Source organism: Heliangelus exortis, chromosome Z (genome assembly GCF_036169615.1).
Source record: "Heliangelus exortis chromosome Z, bHelExo1.hap1, whole genome shotgun sequence".
Classification (NCBI taxonomy): Eukaryota; Metazoa; Chordata; class Aves; order Apodiformes; family Trochilidae; genus Heliangelus; species Heliangelus exortis.
In genome coordinates this window covers 22,549,860-22,564,984 of record NC_092454.1, presented here as the reverse complement: position 1 = coordinate 22,564,984, position 15,125 = coordinate 22,549,860, and the positions used below count along the sequence as shown (strand labels likewise).

Here is a 15,125-nt window from a genome sequence, read left to right as displayed (position 1 = left end):
GGGACTTTGCCCTGCAGCCTCCCGGGGAGGCACCAAGCTGTTATCCAAAAAGCCCCCTTGCCAAATGTGCCTGGCGATGTCTGCCCCCGTCGGAGCGACCTGACGGGGCCCTGGGAAGGCCCAAGTCAAGGCCTTGGCGTCCAGGGTGAAACGCACAGGCCGCGCGCACACAAGAGGTGGGGGATGGAGGGGGCAGTGGTGCTGCAGCAACCCAGGACGCCTGTGCTAGGGCCACAGCAGTGCTGGGGAGAGCACCACGGGAGAGCGTGGCTCGTCGTGACGCCACCCACTGATGGACGGTGACATCGTCAAGCCTAGAGTTCTGACGTCACCCTGAGCGAGGGGCTCTGATTGTCATCAAGTCCCTGAGCAGCGGGTTCTGCTGTAACCTAGCGATGGACTCTCTCATCCCCGAGGGACCGATTGTGACCCGGCGTCCCTCGCTCCTTATATCCGAGCACCGAGCCTCACCCGGCCGTCTCGTGCCCGCAGTCCAGCCGAGCAGCTCGTGAGGTTTGGAGCGTTGTGCGAGGCTCTTGTTGGTGCTGGTGTCGTGCTCGGAGGGTTGCTCCTTGGAGCACTCTGTGCCCGACCCCAGAGCCGTGACAGGATTGTCCCCGGCCCTGCCAGCTTCAGGCAGCCGGGACACCGAGGAGGTGCTCGCCGCAGCAGAGGTGAGCCGGGAGGGGACGCCTTCCCCTGGGGATCTGGGAAGGTTCCCTTCTGGAGGAGCCCGGGCATTTCTTCCACCCCTCTCAGGGGCCAGCCCATGACCGCGGCCTCTCTTCCTCTTGCAGCACAACACCGGCTGTGGCAGCGCCGGTGACAGGGAGCAGCTGAACATCTCCAGCTCCCCGAGCCCACCGCAGCACGTGGACAGCATGGCCACAGAGCTGGAAGACCGCTGTCCCATCTGCCTGGACAGCTGGGAGGAGGCCAGCTACGTGATGCCATGCCTCCACCAGTTCTGCTACCCGTGCATCATGCGGTGGGCTGAAAGCAACAGCCAGTGCCCCCTCTGCAGAGGGAGGGTGACCTCCATCTTGCACTCGGTGCGAGCAGATGACGACTTTGAGGAGGAGGTCATCACACCACCTGCAGTACCATCACCTGTCGTCCGCCCGGCAGAAGAAGCTCCTGCGCAGCTGCCTGCCCAAAATCCCCATCGTCCCGCAGCAGCACCCCTGCCATCAGCTGCAAGGCCAGTGCCCAGGCCTCCTGTAGGTGGCCTCTATCCCGTGCTATGGGCATTCCTCTTCCGAGCTGACCCAGCTCTGCTTCAGCCCATTCTGTCCTGGCTGCAGCAGGAGCTGGGGCTGATCTTTGAGGGTGCCCAGGAAGCGGCAGCAGCAGCTCAGCAGCGAGTGCTGTCCAGCCTGCTGTTCTTTGGCCTGGATGAGGAAACCCTGGCCCAGCTGCTGCGGGACACCCTGGGCGGGCACACGCGGGGCTTTGTGCACCGCCTGATCGCCACCATCGTGGAGCGGTGCAGCAGGGAGGCCCAGCGTCGGGCGGGCATGGGGGACGCTCCTGTTGCCAGGGGCCGGGAGAGCAGCCCCACAGCTCTCCCCAGCCCTGCTGCCTCCCGAGGAGGGTCTCCTGCCCCCAGAGCAGCTCCCTCCAGCAGCCCTGACAGAGCTGAGGCAGAAGAGCTCCCCAGCACCTCAGCGGCTGCCCCTCATGGGGGTCCCAGCAGCCCCTCCTCTCTTCCTGTTCCCACCCACGACCACCAAGAAGAGAGAGAGGAGGACCCAGAGGAGACCGTGCCCGGGCCCTCCGCTCCCCGCCGGGGCACAGAGGGCTCCCGTGGGGGGCCCCGGCGACCCCCAAAGAGGAGGGCCGGCAGTCACCCGGAGGTGACTTCGCCTCCTAGCAAGAGGCCATCCCGCCGGCGGCAGTAGGAGGGTGCCACGGGAGCTGACAAAACCAGGGCTGGGCCAGCTGCTGGGGCACCACCAGCCCTGAAGAGGAGCAGGAGGCTGTCATTATTAATCTAGCTGTAGCGCTCAAATAAAGTCTGGAAGCTACAGAAACAGTCTTGACATGTCTGACAACGTAGTTGGCGTTGGCATTGCCACTCATGCTGGTTTCTCGTGGGGTCAGAAATGGCCACCGTGAGGACCTGGCCCATACTTCCCCCAGGGGCAGAAGTGAGGATGGCTGGATGGCTGGATGGCTGGATGGCTGGATGGCTGGACGGCTGGCCTCAGATCACCCTCTTGCCTCTTTTAAAGACGGGCTGTAACATCTGGCACTCCCTAGTCTTTGGTGCTGCCCCCAAACTCCTCAAACTGTGAAAGATGACCAAGAAGAGCCTCACAGTGACACCAGCCAGCTTACTCAAGACCCTGACACAAATCCCATCAGGGCCAATGAACACGTGTGGGGCAAGAGTTCTTAGGAGATCCCCTGGCTGAACGTTCTCTACTACTGGGAGTCCTGACAGCGTCCTGGGAAGGCCCAAGTCAAGGCCTTGGCGTCCAGGGTGAAACGCACAGGCCGCGCGCACACTAGAGGTGGGGGTTGGACGGGGCAGTGGTGCTGCCATCTTGCCAGTCGCAGTAGGAGGGTGTCATGGGAGCTGACAAAACCAGGGCTCGGCCAGCAGCTGTGATATCACCCTAAGCATTTCTTAGAATCACTGTCTCTGCCAGATTCTTCAGTTCCTTTAAGAAACCATAATGTAAATTCTCCAAGACTGGGTATTGCTCCCTGACTTACTAAAGTACCCTGGGAGGTCATAAATTCACTTTAATGTTGGACATGCAACTGGCCAGTAAAACTTGGAACAGTAGTGTGGTACCTAGTATGCTGATACTGAAGAGAGGTGAAAGCAAATCTCCCCTGCCCATTGAAATAAACTGCTGTTTTAGAGAAGTGCTTCCGGCAGTCTACGGTGTGTCAGAACTGCATCTGTAGAGGATGCCATAAGCTGAGGGGATCAGCAACAGGTGTTTTCAGAGCAAGGTTTTATGATAGACTGAAAAAAACCAAACAAGCCATCATTTGAAGCTCAAAATTTTCTTTATTACAGTGTTTACCCTTCCACAAGTTTGATCTGAGACAATGCAAGCAATCCAACTAACGCATATCATGGACTGTCATAATTAACATAGTTATCTCCTTCACATTCTTTCTTCACTTCACCTTTATACCTTGGTATTGCTGTTTCCCAATTCCTATCCTTCTGTGGCTCTTTGCAGATCTTTCAGAAAGCACATCCCTGAACAAACTGGTCCATAGAATCAATAGCCCTGCATGTGCCAGTTTCCTGCGTCTAGCTGTTCCTCAGAACATAACAGAGGAGGCACAATCACAGGTTTTGTCTTTAAATTGTGATCAAGATAAACAGATTGAAAGACTTAGACAAGTTTTAGATAGTAGTGAGCTCCAGGATAAAAAATTCCTGCTAGTAGGATGACAGCAGTACAGGGAGAATAGCAAAGCATGTCTGCCTGGCTTGATGCTTTGAACCAGGTTCAATACCAGTTGCTGCAGATACCCAGCAGCAGCTTGGGGAGCGGGGTGAAACTCCCAAGAAGTCAACGGTACAAAACCACTTTCTGATCTCCTCATCACTAGCTTTAAATTCAAATTATTCTTTGGATCTTCCCAAGGCATTGCATTAAGCAGTGGGTCAAGGCTTGCTTGCTTGATGATTTTGGTAAACAGCCATTCAACAAACACAGAGCACACTCTCTAGTTCAGTACAAGCCAGTCAACAGTCAAGCACCTCAGAGGTGCCGCCTCTTGCACCATCATCAGCGCCAACAAACTAAACAAGCTGAAAATGTGGGAACTGCGAGAGAAAACTTCAAGTCCTACCAATGCTTCCTACTCTTACAGTAAAAACTCTCATTTAGCGAAGCCTGTACTGGAATGTGCTGTATTGTTTAAGAACTTTCTTCAAAGATTGTAACCCTGAAAATGCCAGCTCTTGAAAGTACTGAATTGTTCAATATGGTAACTTCATTATGTGTTTTCGTCATGTGCTTTGCTTCAGAGAACCGAGGGCTCCAAGTGAACAAACTGTATGGGAAGAAGTTTGTTGTTGGGTTTGAAAATGAATTCATTCATTAATATTTCTTAAGTATTCTAGAGGAGAAAATAGTGTCTAGTCACAGGAACAACTTAGCAGTGACAGCGTCTAGACATCGCAGATGGCACTTGTTCCCCGGTCACATTAAAACCAACATGCAACATAGAAGTTGCCTGCAATTGGGGTCACAAACTACACAGCAGCCTTCTGTATGGAGAAAAAGAACCCAAACCAAACCAGTAGTCATCTTTCACATACTGTTGTTGTCTAGGTCTCAGCACAGAAGTGCTGACCCCCCGCAAGCTCTACATTGCTTTGTCATACCACACATGCAAGAAGCAGCATGGAAAACATGAATTGCAAGGTGAAGGGTTTATACCTGCATGCAGAGCCTACAGAGACATGAGGGGAGAACAGGTTAGTAAAATCTCACTAACAAAACAAGTTATGTTTTCAAACAACAAGATCTGTGTAACTTCTGTTTGTGTCTAATAGTGGAAGAAGTCTAGGCAGAAGAGTTAGAAAACTCAGACCACTACTACAATAGGGAGCATTACCTGGTGCAGAAATTTAAAGCATAGATTGCTCAATGGTGTCTATATACAAGGTTGTTATTCAAAGGTCATTGACATTAAGTGAATTTCTCAAGTCGATCTGTCTGTACTGGTCTCAATCTCGTAATGTTGCTATTCTCATCAACACACTTCTTTTGATAACAAAGCCTTTAAAAAAAGTTCTTCCTAGCAATTCTTAAATAGTGTAACACAAATATGGTAATTGCTGATACATTGTTGTGCTGGTCAAAAAGAAAACTCCTATCCCATTTCAGAACTATTTTTGCAAACTCTAAGAAGCTGTTAATTTTCCTGCCTTTTTGAAGGCTCAGACTGTTGCTCAGCTGGTTCAAAAAAAACCTGAGACAACTGAGTAATTCTTGCTGGCCTTGTGCCAAAAATTGCTTTGATATCTTGCAGAGATGATTTTGTTCTGAAAATACATGTACAGCTAGACATCAGTAAACTTGCAGGAAAACCTCCAAAGTTAGGGGCTGGAGACCTAAACCAGCAAAACCTGTTACTTTAGCCCCTGCCTTTCTTTGCTCAGATGTATCTTGGTTTTCCATGCCTGTATTTTCCACTACATATGCCACTGCAAAACACCACCTCCTACTCTGCATACCAATGTTGGAGAAATAGTGTAAGGGATAAGGATTAAGAGGGGATAAGGAAGTAATTTAATATTTTATTCAGTGTGTGAGATACAATTCATGCTTAATTTTGAATCATCTGCCAAGCATCAGAAAGGTACCAACCTAGAGACTGAGGAATGAGTGGCTGGAGAGCAGCACAAGAGAGGGACTTGGGGTTCCTGGTTGATGGCAAAGTGCGTATGAGCCAACAGTGTGGCCTGATAGCCAGGAGGGCCAGTCATGTCTTGGGGGCTTAAGGGGAGTGTCTGAGATCACTTGGATCATTCACTGACCTCATCGAAACTGTGCTTTATTAAGAACACAAATTCTTTGACATCAAGAACAACTTCATAGTGCTTTTTCTGTTAATCCGTAGATAACTTTATGATTTTATCAACTTTAGTAGACTATATATGATGCACTGGTTAAAACACATAATTCCTAAGCCAAGCATGGCTAAAAAAAGATTCTAAGGAACAATAATGGCACTGCAGTAATCAAGAAAATGTGTAACAGTTTTTGATCACTCATTGAACAAATAACAGGACAATAAATATCTTTCATGCTGTAGATTTTAGCTAAGAATTAAATCATGTTCTTCAGCACCAAGTATTGCCCATGATTCTGCAGGTTATGAAAACAAGAAGCCATAGGATTATAAGAAAGACTTATTTAATATGTGTTTTATAGAGACTTTGTTATCAAGAACATTAGTAACTAGAAGATCTCCAAATCATGAGCAGTATCAATCTCAATAGTATCTTCAGGTTCCATCTTTGTTTCATGTTGTGCCTCCTGTAGATCATCAAGGGAGGCCAGAGCCTCATTCGTATCACTAGCAAAAGTCTCTCGAGATGCATCATCGTATTCTTGAAGGTTAAGCCCTTTAATCGCTTTTTTCATCTTCTTTCCTAGAATTTGTATTCTCCTCTTCTTTGCAGCTTTTTTGTTTTCATATTCTTTTTGGTTTTCCAGATAGAATATTTCCTTTATAAAAGCAAGATAAAAAAACACCTTAGAATATTTGTTTTAGTAGTATTTCCTAAAGAAAACAAAGTAATATTTTAATTTTAATTGCAAATACTATTCAATAATATTTAACCAAGATACACATTATTCAAAATATGAGGATATATTGCATTTAAGGAAAATGCCCCACAAATCATTTAATTGCAGATTTTCCTAGGGATCTTAGCGGTAATTATTTACATACACCCCAAGTGTTCTTTTCAAGTCTGATGATGAGATAAAACTGGGAGGAATGGGTGGTAGACCAGAAGGTCATGCTGCCACACAGGGACCTGTAGAGAAAATGCGACCAGAATTTCTATGACAACTTGAGAAAATTTTCCTCCACAAATGAAATTTGAATCCACATCTCATGATCCTTCCTGTCAAAATTTTCTGAATCCCATTAATATCTTCTCCACTACAAAATATGACTGTTTTAAGTCATTCCATATTTCAGGGAGGATAATGGCATGTAGCAGAGTTAAATGCTGCTAGATGTCTTTCTTTCCCTGCTTATTAAAGAAACAAACCGTAAGTTGCATACAGAGAACATTAATGTTTTTTTCACCCCAAAAGCTGCAACATCTCCCACATGTTTGTGTGACATCTCCTATCATCAAAGAAGTCTGTGGAGTGGAAACTCATGTCTCGTTAAATGCTTGACAGTACCAGCAAGAGAAAGGTCAGATGCATAATTACAAGAGCACGAAAGAGGTGCAAAAGAGCAATTTTGATTTTTTTCTTTTGTAGGGGGGCGAAGTGATCAAAGCTGCAACTTTCTGTAACCACCGTATGCTCTAAGCAGCTGCTGTTTTTTTGGGTTTTTTTTTTTGTTCTTTTTTAACATCAACCAGACAATCCCAGTTTATGTTTATTTGCTTCTCAATTCCCTGTACAAGATGCTAGCACAGTATACAGAGTGAGCTGTAGACACCCATAACCAAAAGAAACAAGTCTTTCTTTTAACAAAAACAATTACAAGCTGAAAAACTAATCTGGTGAGCACCACAGACGAGAACAGTGAGCAGCGCAGACCAGGCTCAGACCAGCATTTGACTTAATGGGAAATACTGCCTGGTGCTACAGCTAGATCTATATAGAATATACATACCCAATGAAGAGAATACCATTCAATCCACACACAGAGACACAGAGCTCATAAAGAAGAAAACCAGCTGCTGATAATACTACTGTAATGTATATATGTAATAAGGAAAATACAGCTTCTGTCTCTTCGAGCCCAACACCTTCACTGTCCTCAACAGGTTTTTGTGACAGGCAATAAGCAATTGCCTTGTGTGAATAGCAATTATTTTTTTCCCACAGAATCACAGAGTAGTCATGGTTGGAAAGGACATCTGAGATCACTGAGTCCAAACACTACAAACAACAAGCAAAAATCCAACCCCCTTACAATCTCAGCCACTAGAGCATGCCCTGAAGTGTCACATATACATGTTTCTTAAATATCACCAGAGACAGTGACTCAGCCACCTCCCTGTTCCAGTGCCTGACCACTCTTTCAGTACAGCAAGTCTTCATAATACCTAATCTAAACCTCTCCTGGTACAACTTCAGACTATTTCCTCTGGCCCTGTCTTTATTCACTTGGGAGTGAACTCTACAACCTCCTTGCACATATTTTAGAGGGCAATAAGGTCTCCCACAGCTGCCTCTTTTCTAGACTAAACATGCCTAGCACCCCCAGCAACCCCACATATGACTTGTTCTCTAGGCCCCTCACCAGCTTGATAGCTCTCCTCTGGACAATTTCCAGCACTTCAATGTCCTTATTGTATTGAGAAAACAGAACTGAACACAGGATTCAAGGTGCAGCCTCACCAGTGCTGAGTACAGAGGCAAGATCACTTCCCTACTGGCCACACTATTCCTGATCAAAGCCAGGATGATGTTGGCCTTTTTGGCTACCTGGGCACACTGGTGGCTCATCTTGAGACCACTGTCCACCAGAACCCCCAGGTCTTTTTCTGCTGAGGAACTTTGCAGCCACTGCTCCCCAAGCCTGTAGCATTGCCTGGGGTTGTTGTGACTGAGATGCAAGACCTGGCACTCAGCCTTGCTGAACCTCACGAGTGGCCTTGGCCTATCCATCCAGATCCCTCTGTAGAGCCTTCCTACACTCAGTAGATCAACACTCCCAATTTGAGTGCAAACTTACTGAGGGTTCACTCAATCCCCTCATCCAGATCATTGATAAAGATATTAAACAAGACTGGCCCCAAACTGAGCCCTGAGGGACATCACTGGTGACTGACTGCTAACTAGATTTGACCCCATTAATCACAACTCTCCGGATACAGCCATCTAGCCAGTTCTTCACCCAGTGAAGAGTACACTTGTATTTTTAATGTGAAAAGTTGGTTTCTTTGCAATATAGTTAAGCCTGCTAGAAGCTATGGGAGTCAGTCAATCATAACATTTCTAGTACAAGACTGCAAAATTTACTTTAGGCAATCATTTTTACCTTAATTTGTTCTTCTTTGATGCAAGGTGTATTCTTCAGCAGGTTTAAATAAACGCCTCCTGGTGTTCTTCTCCTAGTACCATTCTTAATAGAGAAAGTAGATTAGTAATAGTGAGCTTAATATGTTGAGTTGATATTAAAATAGGATCTAAGCTGATGATATGCATTAAGACAGAATAAAAAAAATTAAGCTCTACCACTACAGGTAATACATAAAAATAACCTTGGCTATGTTTTATCTGTGACTGAACTAGTCTTAAGGCCAACTACCAGTCTGCTATATCTGTACAGGTAAACTGTGAAGTTACAAAAAAATTGCTTTAGAACATAATACCAAGTGGTTCACCTACACACTAAATCTGATTTTGGTAGCGAAGAAACAAAATGCTAACTACTCTCAAAACTACCTGAAATAAAGTATTTACTAAGTTAAATATTCAGAATACTCTGACACATCAGCCTAGCAAAACATCACAAATTACTTTAATCAAGTTATGTACCTCTTGGCTTTCATAAATCATGCTCGGCAATTCTACAATTTATTTGCCTATCTGCAAGATTTTGCATTTCTGCCTAAGGCATATGGAAACACAACAGATACTTTAAAGTATCTCCCTACAATATACTAGTTCAAAGCTTCAATACGTTGCAGTGCAGCAGCAGTGCCATACAACCTGTGCCACAGTTTTATCCTTTCATCTTCCTGGTAAACTCTTGTTAGTAAGTACTTTAATCTTTCAAGACAAACTCCTTTGATTCTAAAACAATTTGTTAACTGGAAAGTTGTTGCTTTTTTTAGGAGCAGGGCAGAAGATGGTGTTATGGTTTTTCCCTGTTTTTTCCTTCTCCTTCCAATGATAAAACTTAAAAGATGTAAATTACAAACAAATGCCTTGATGTAATTAGTAGCTACCTCCCAATTTTTTTCAACTAAACTTTTGCTCTGAGGCTCATTATTTAGTAAAACCAACAAAATAATGAGTAATCGATAACGTAACCATTAAGTGTAGCATTTTTACCATGATCGTAACAGAATTCAGTACTGTTTTGCTTTACTGATACATAAGTCTCTAGTAAGGCTAACAGACTCCCTTTTGAAAGTTGCTATTCAAACATGACATTAGAAATGCTCACTACTGGGAAAGCTGACCTCTGACAGCATGCTCATTAACTCAGTAAATAGGTAAGTGCTGCCAAACATGCACCTGACTTACTGAAGCAGGTGCCAGAGGCTTTGCCTGGATCCTAACATTACAAGCTTTAAGACAAGCTTCAGAATCCTTCACTCTTAAGCAAGTGAGGCAGAGATCCCGTGTAAAGGCAGAGTGACAGATGTTACCACTGCAAATCAGATGCTAATCTCAATTCAGAAAGTTGGGCAGTGTCTGGGTTAATTCATCTCATTGTTTACTCAAAGGATGCTGAAAGGCTACATTAGTCTTTATTAAGCAAGATTCACATAACAGGATTCCCATGAAACTTCGGGAGAACCTGTCCAAAGTAAAAGTTGAGAAATATAGAATATGTGAAGTAAAAAGGTGCTTGTCTTGTGTGTGTCCCACACTCATGCACAAACCTATTATATTACATTTTTCTTACCACTATGAACATTCCACCATTTTGTTCCACTTCAGCTGTTTCCATAAGCAGCTCAATAGCTTTTCTTTTTCCAATTATTTTCACTACTCGAGCAATTAAATCTTTCTTTGGCTCACAAAGCCTGAGAGAAGGGAAAGAAAAAAATACACACATTCTTAGTATAATTTCTCAAGGAGAACTGGACATGGAACTTCCCTAAAGAATAATTCATTCTGTGGGATAGAGGACTGTACTAAAATTCAAGAACACATTTATATGTGTTTCAATCACTTCTTGCATCAAATTTCAAAATGCTGAGCTTCTGAGGGACATTTTTTTTAAACCATGTATTTTAAAAATTTGTTCCAGTGAAAATGCATGGAGTGGTTATTTTTCATCTATTGATGTGTGCATTTAACAGTTAAAATTACAGCATGTTTTACAGTTAAATCAAAACTTAACTGTAGACAATAGTAAGCGTAGTATTTCTCCTGTATAATGGAGAATTCAGACACACCTTCATAATAAAAAAAGAAATGTCTGATGACTAATTTATGATAACCTGTAAAATGTAAACAAGAAAGAAAAAAATTCCAGTATTATGGAGTTAAGCTGTATTCTTTTGTTAATATCAGTGTCCTTACACAGAAATTTTCATTCTCAGGCTGCACGAAGGGAATGGGTTGTATAGCACTAATTCACTGTGCCAAAGTAAGTGCTCCCACTGGAAAACACTGTAAACCAACAAATCAATACCATTTGTAAGAATTCATGTCTTAAGTTTTCCTTTTTTATTTACAAAGCTTCTCATAGAACAGAGTCCCAAGAACTACACCTCACTGGTTCTACACTTTGGGGACCAAGAGACCACCAACATTATCAAAAGGTTCTTGAAGACTACTGCCTGCCCTAATTGTTCCAGTTGACCTTACTATGCCACAAAGTATGTAGTGTATATGCTACAGTGACTGCATAATAAAAGGTATCTGACCACAGAGGTGAGCAACTATTTAGAACCATGCTGGCTTCAACTGCTTCAACTGTATAATTGCAGTTACCTGAAATCAGATGTTAGAATTCATGTTTTAGTGAGAATTGTCCTAAACACAAGAAGGATTTATTACTCAGACTACTTAACTCTATACTTTGTATTTAACCTTGGTGAGTTTCTCTAAAGAAACTGGGCAGCAAACTGGTTCAAGAAATAAAATTGTCTGCAAAATAACTCTAAAAAGCAATGGGCTTTGCTCAGATGATTTTTCTCACTCAACTCAGTGTACAACAGGATTGTGAAAAGACCTGGAGAGTGTCAAGTGCTTCATTTGGCTGGACCTTGATAGCCCCAACCATGGGCTTCTACAAATTAACACTGAACTACCCTTCATTATCACAACACAGAAAGAGGCAAGGCTTGATTTCAGTACTCGAGTTTAACCTCAGACATGCATGTTCCACAGAAAGAATATATGTATTCCAGAATCTGTGCTCTCCAAAGCACTATACAGGTCTGAGTCATCTACAGTTTCAAAGATTTATAATTCAAGCCAGATCTTCATGGGGACCACAGCAGGTATTCACTGGAATGCAACTCTGAACACACATCTCTACTATGTGTAATAGAACCACTACTAAAAAACCCACTACTAGATTTCTATCATGACACAAAAATATTTTTTTTTCTTGTCACTTTTCTTTAGTAACAAACTATTTTGGTGAATTTTAAACTAAACAAAACAGTATTACTAGATGTTTCTACAAGATACCAGCCACAATGCTGCATTTTAATCGCAGAATTTTGGAAACAGAGACAAGGCACATATGCTATTTGTAATATGGTACCACGCCTTACTTATTTAGCAGGGAGAAAGCTTTTTCATCCCCTTCACCTTTTACATGATGGTTTACCTGAGGAAGTGAAGATACACTGTTGTTAAACTCACCGATAAGCAATTTCATCTGCCACCTTTTCCTCTGAATCTTCTTCTGTTATCTCGTACCTTCCTTTATATTTCATTTCTTGCCTTTCACCCAGTCTATCTTTTATAGGCCGCTTCCGTTTGAGAAACCCTTGCCCATTTTCTTCTTCTACTGGCACTGTTTTCTTGTCATCATGCATATATTCATCCAGTTCTTTATCTAAAATCTCTGCCTCCTTTTGCTGAGCTTCCTTCATCAGCTTTTTAGCCAACAAGTAATTGTAAGTCTCAGACTGTCTGCTTCTGTCAATACTGCCATCCATGCCTAGAATCCCCAGTTCAGTAGCCACTGCATCCTGATTCTGCTCCTGGAGTACTGCACCCCATATGTTGTTGACCTTCTTGCCACCTAGAGCAGTTTGGTGTTGGTGGTTCTGGCTCAGCTGAAAAGGCTCAGATCTAGTAGGAGGAATGTTGAAACATTTTTGTCGTTTTCTTTTCCACAGACAACTGTCATCATCTGATTCAGAAAAGCTTTCGTCACTTGAATCCACACTTTTGGTTGTCCGATATGGAACACTTGGTGCACCTGATAAAATGCTGCTCTGGAATGGTCTGCCTGAGTCACTGCCTTCATGTGATTTCTAAAATGAAAAAGTAAATCTGTTAATTTAAGTACTTCTGTAAATAAAAAGAGCTATCAACTCATCCTAAAGATGTCATTAGCTAGTAAACTTAATTCTGACTCATGTAATTGGGCATCTTTTGGATTACAGTTGATAGGAAAATCTATGAATATTCTGTATTTTGAATGATTGTATATGAAAGGCAGGATGGCTGCTATAGAAAACACATCAGGACTCTGCTAATCTACTAAATATAATCTTTGTTGAATTAATTAAAATTATTATGAGACTGGAAAATCTTTGAAATTGTCTTGGACCATTTCTTTCTTTAGAAAATGACAAAAGAAGGCACCGACAGTAATTTACTGTAGGGTTTTTTTATGAGCATAAAAATTAATATTCTCCCTGGAGTCTGAAAGGGGTCAGGACAAGTGATCTGCAACCACAATAGTGTTCCCAGAGACTCAAGTGAGAAGAAAAAATTACCAAAAAGCCTAAACCAAAACCTACAAAACTTGGATGCTGCTCTGACCTTCAGAAGCCAACCATACACTATGATTCTGTTTTAGTCAGGACAGCACACGACCGGTTGGGGACAGCAGTACCTTACAGAAGACCTGGAGTCTTCTGTACATGACACAAACAGACTCATCATGGCTTCTTATATATTAGGATAAAACCTTAAGGCTTCAACATATTTTACAAAAAAAGTTGCACTGTGAGAAAACATTCAAGGAATGCTATTTCCCCACACATCTAACAGATAAACTAAAATATGAATGCCATACCATAAGCTCAAATCTCCATAATTTATGAAAGCACTAGTGCTTAGCACTCTGTGCTAATCTCTGGTGATCATTTTCCTTCCTTATAATTCCAGCTTTTTTCTAAAATATTTACTATGACAAAGTTATTTGCTATCCTGTGAGCTTTATAAATAAGACCTCATCCTTCAGCATCAGGTGAAATAAAAATTCTTTCTTTAACATTATTAGTTTCACCAACATTTTGGCACCATTTCTGCTTCCTCCTATTAGCAAAGGGAAAACGTGTCTTCAACTTATTTTATCATATTATGAAACACAATCCTTTAACTTAAAATGTATTCCATAATGCAAACAATAACAACTCTAAACCAGAAAAAAATCCCACATCTGTAACAACTTATTTTGTGCAATACATCCCAGAACTATATTGCAAATAGATAAAAATATCCAACAAAAAGAAAAATCTTTAGAGAGTATCATGCACAGGTTTACCTTATTTCGAAATCTTTCTGCCCACGTGCCATCAAAAACCCCTTATAAACTTCTTAGAACACTCTAACGTGAAAAAAGGACGAGACACTTGGAAATAAGTAACATCTCGTCAGCAATTCACGGATGCAAGCGAGCTGTACAGTCAAGGGAAAGCAGTAATAGCCACTCATTGCCTTCGTGCGTTTTCACAGCGGCTTGTTTCTATTGTTCGTAAACATAACAAGGATACCGGTAAGCACTCCCCTTTGCTCACGGAACCCATCGCCCAGCAACAACAAAAGGCTCTCCCGCCCCCGCCTCAGATGAACAGACACCCGAGGAAGAATCCGCTTCTCCGGCCCGGCGCAGTGACTGCTGGAGAACGAACCCCTGACACAGACGCCTGAGCCGCCCCTGGACCTCTCCCTTTCACTACAGCAGGCGCCAAGCTCTTCGGTGGTCCGATCCAGCGCCTCCCGTTCTCTGGCCGAGAGCGAGGCAACACGGGCCGCGGCAGGGCCCTTGAGGCCCTCTCATTGCGTTCCCACGGCTGAGGCTTCCGCGGCTCGCCGCCGAGGCTGGCGTGGCTCAGGATGCCACCTCCCCATCCTCACCTGCTGCGGGTCCCCGGGGGAGCCGGCACCGGGCATGTCGGCGTCCGAATCGGAGAGCTCCCCGTCCTCCACGTCGCCCTCCATCCTCCGCGCCTCCAGCGCCATCACACCGGAGCGCGACGACTCCTGGGCATACGGGGGAGGAGGAGGACGCAGCCGCGGCGCGCGGAGAACCCCGCTCACGAATAGGGAGAGCGGGCGGCTGTGACGTAATCACAGCGTGTGTCGGGAACCTCTGCGCGGGGGGGCGGGGAAGGAAAGAGGGAGAGGAAGGGTGGGAGGAAAGAGAGGAGGAAGGGAAGAAGGAAAGAAGGAAGAGAGAGAGGCAGAGAGGGAGGGGGGAGGAGGGAGGAGGGAGGGAGAAAGAAAAAAGGAGGGAGGAAGGAAAGAAGGAAGTGCGCTTGCTCTCCGCCGCCATTTTTCTAATGT

At 44.1% G+C, this 15,125-nt stretch overlaps 1 protein-coding gene across 1 annotated transcript; it reads right to left on the bottom strand.

Moving 5' to 3' along the window:
- Positions 1–5,261: 5,261 nt before the first annotated feature.
- PHAX (phosphorylated adaptor for RNA export) lies at positions 5,262–14,873 on the bottom strand. The gene is made up of 5 exons (XM_071730263.1): positions 14,697–14,873; positions 12,243–12,862; positions 10,324–10,444; positions 8,725–8,808; positions 5,262–6,215 (listed from the first exon to the last, which is right to left on the bottom strand). Exons 1-5 carry the CDS (start codon positions 14,799–14,801, stop codon positions 5,946–5,948), a joined length of 1,200 nt encoding a protein of 399 aa, XP_071586364.1. The 5' UTR covers positions 14,802–14,873; the 3' UTR covers positions 5,262–5,945.
- Positions 14,874–15,125: the final 252 nt, after the last annotated feature.

Coding starts and splice junctions, on each gene's coding strand:
- PHAX (XM_071730263.1), bottom strand. CDS start 14,801: ATGGCGCTGGAGGCGCGGAGGATGGAGGGCGACGTGGAGGACGGGGAG. Junction 12,863..14,696: donor CCCCCGGGGACCCGCAGCAG/GTGAGGATGGGG, acceptor TTTTCATTTTAG/AAATCACATGAAGGCAGTGA. Junction 8,809..10,323: donor ATGGTGGAATGTTCATAGTG/GTAAGAAAAATG, acceptor TTCTCTATTAAG/AATGGTACTAGGAGAAGAAC.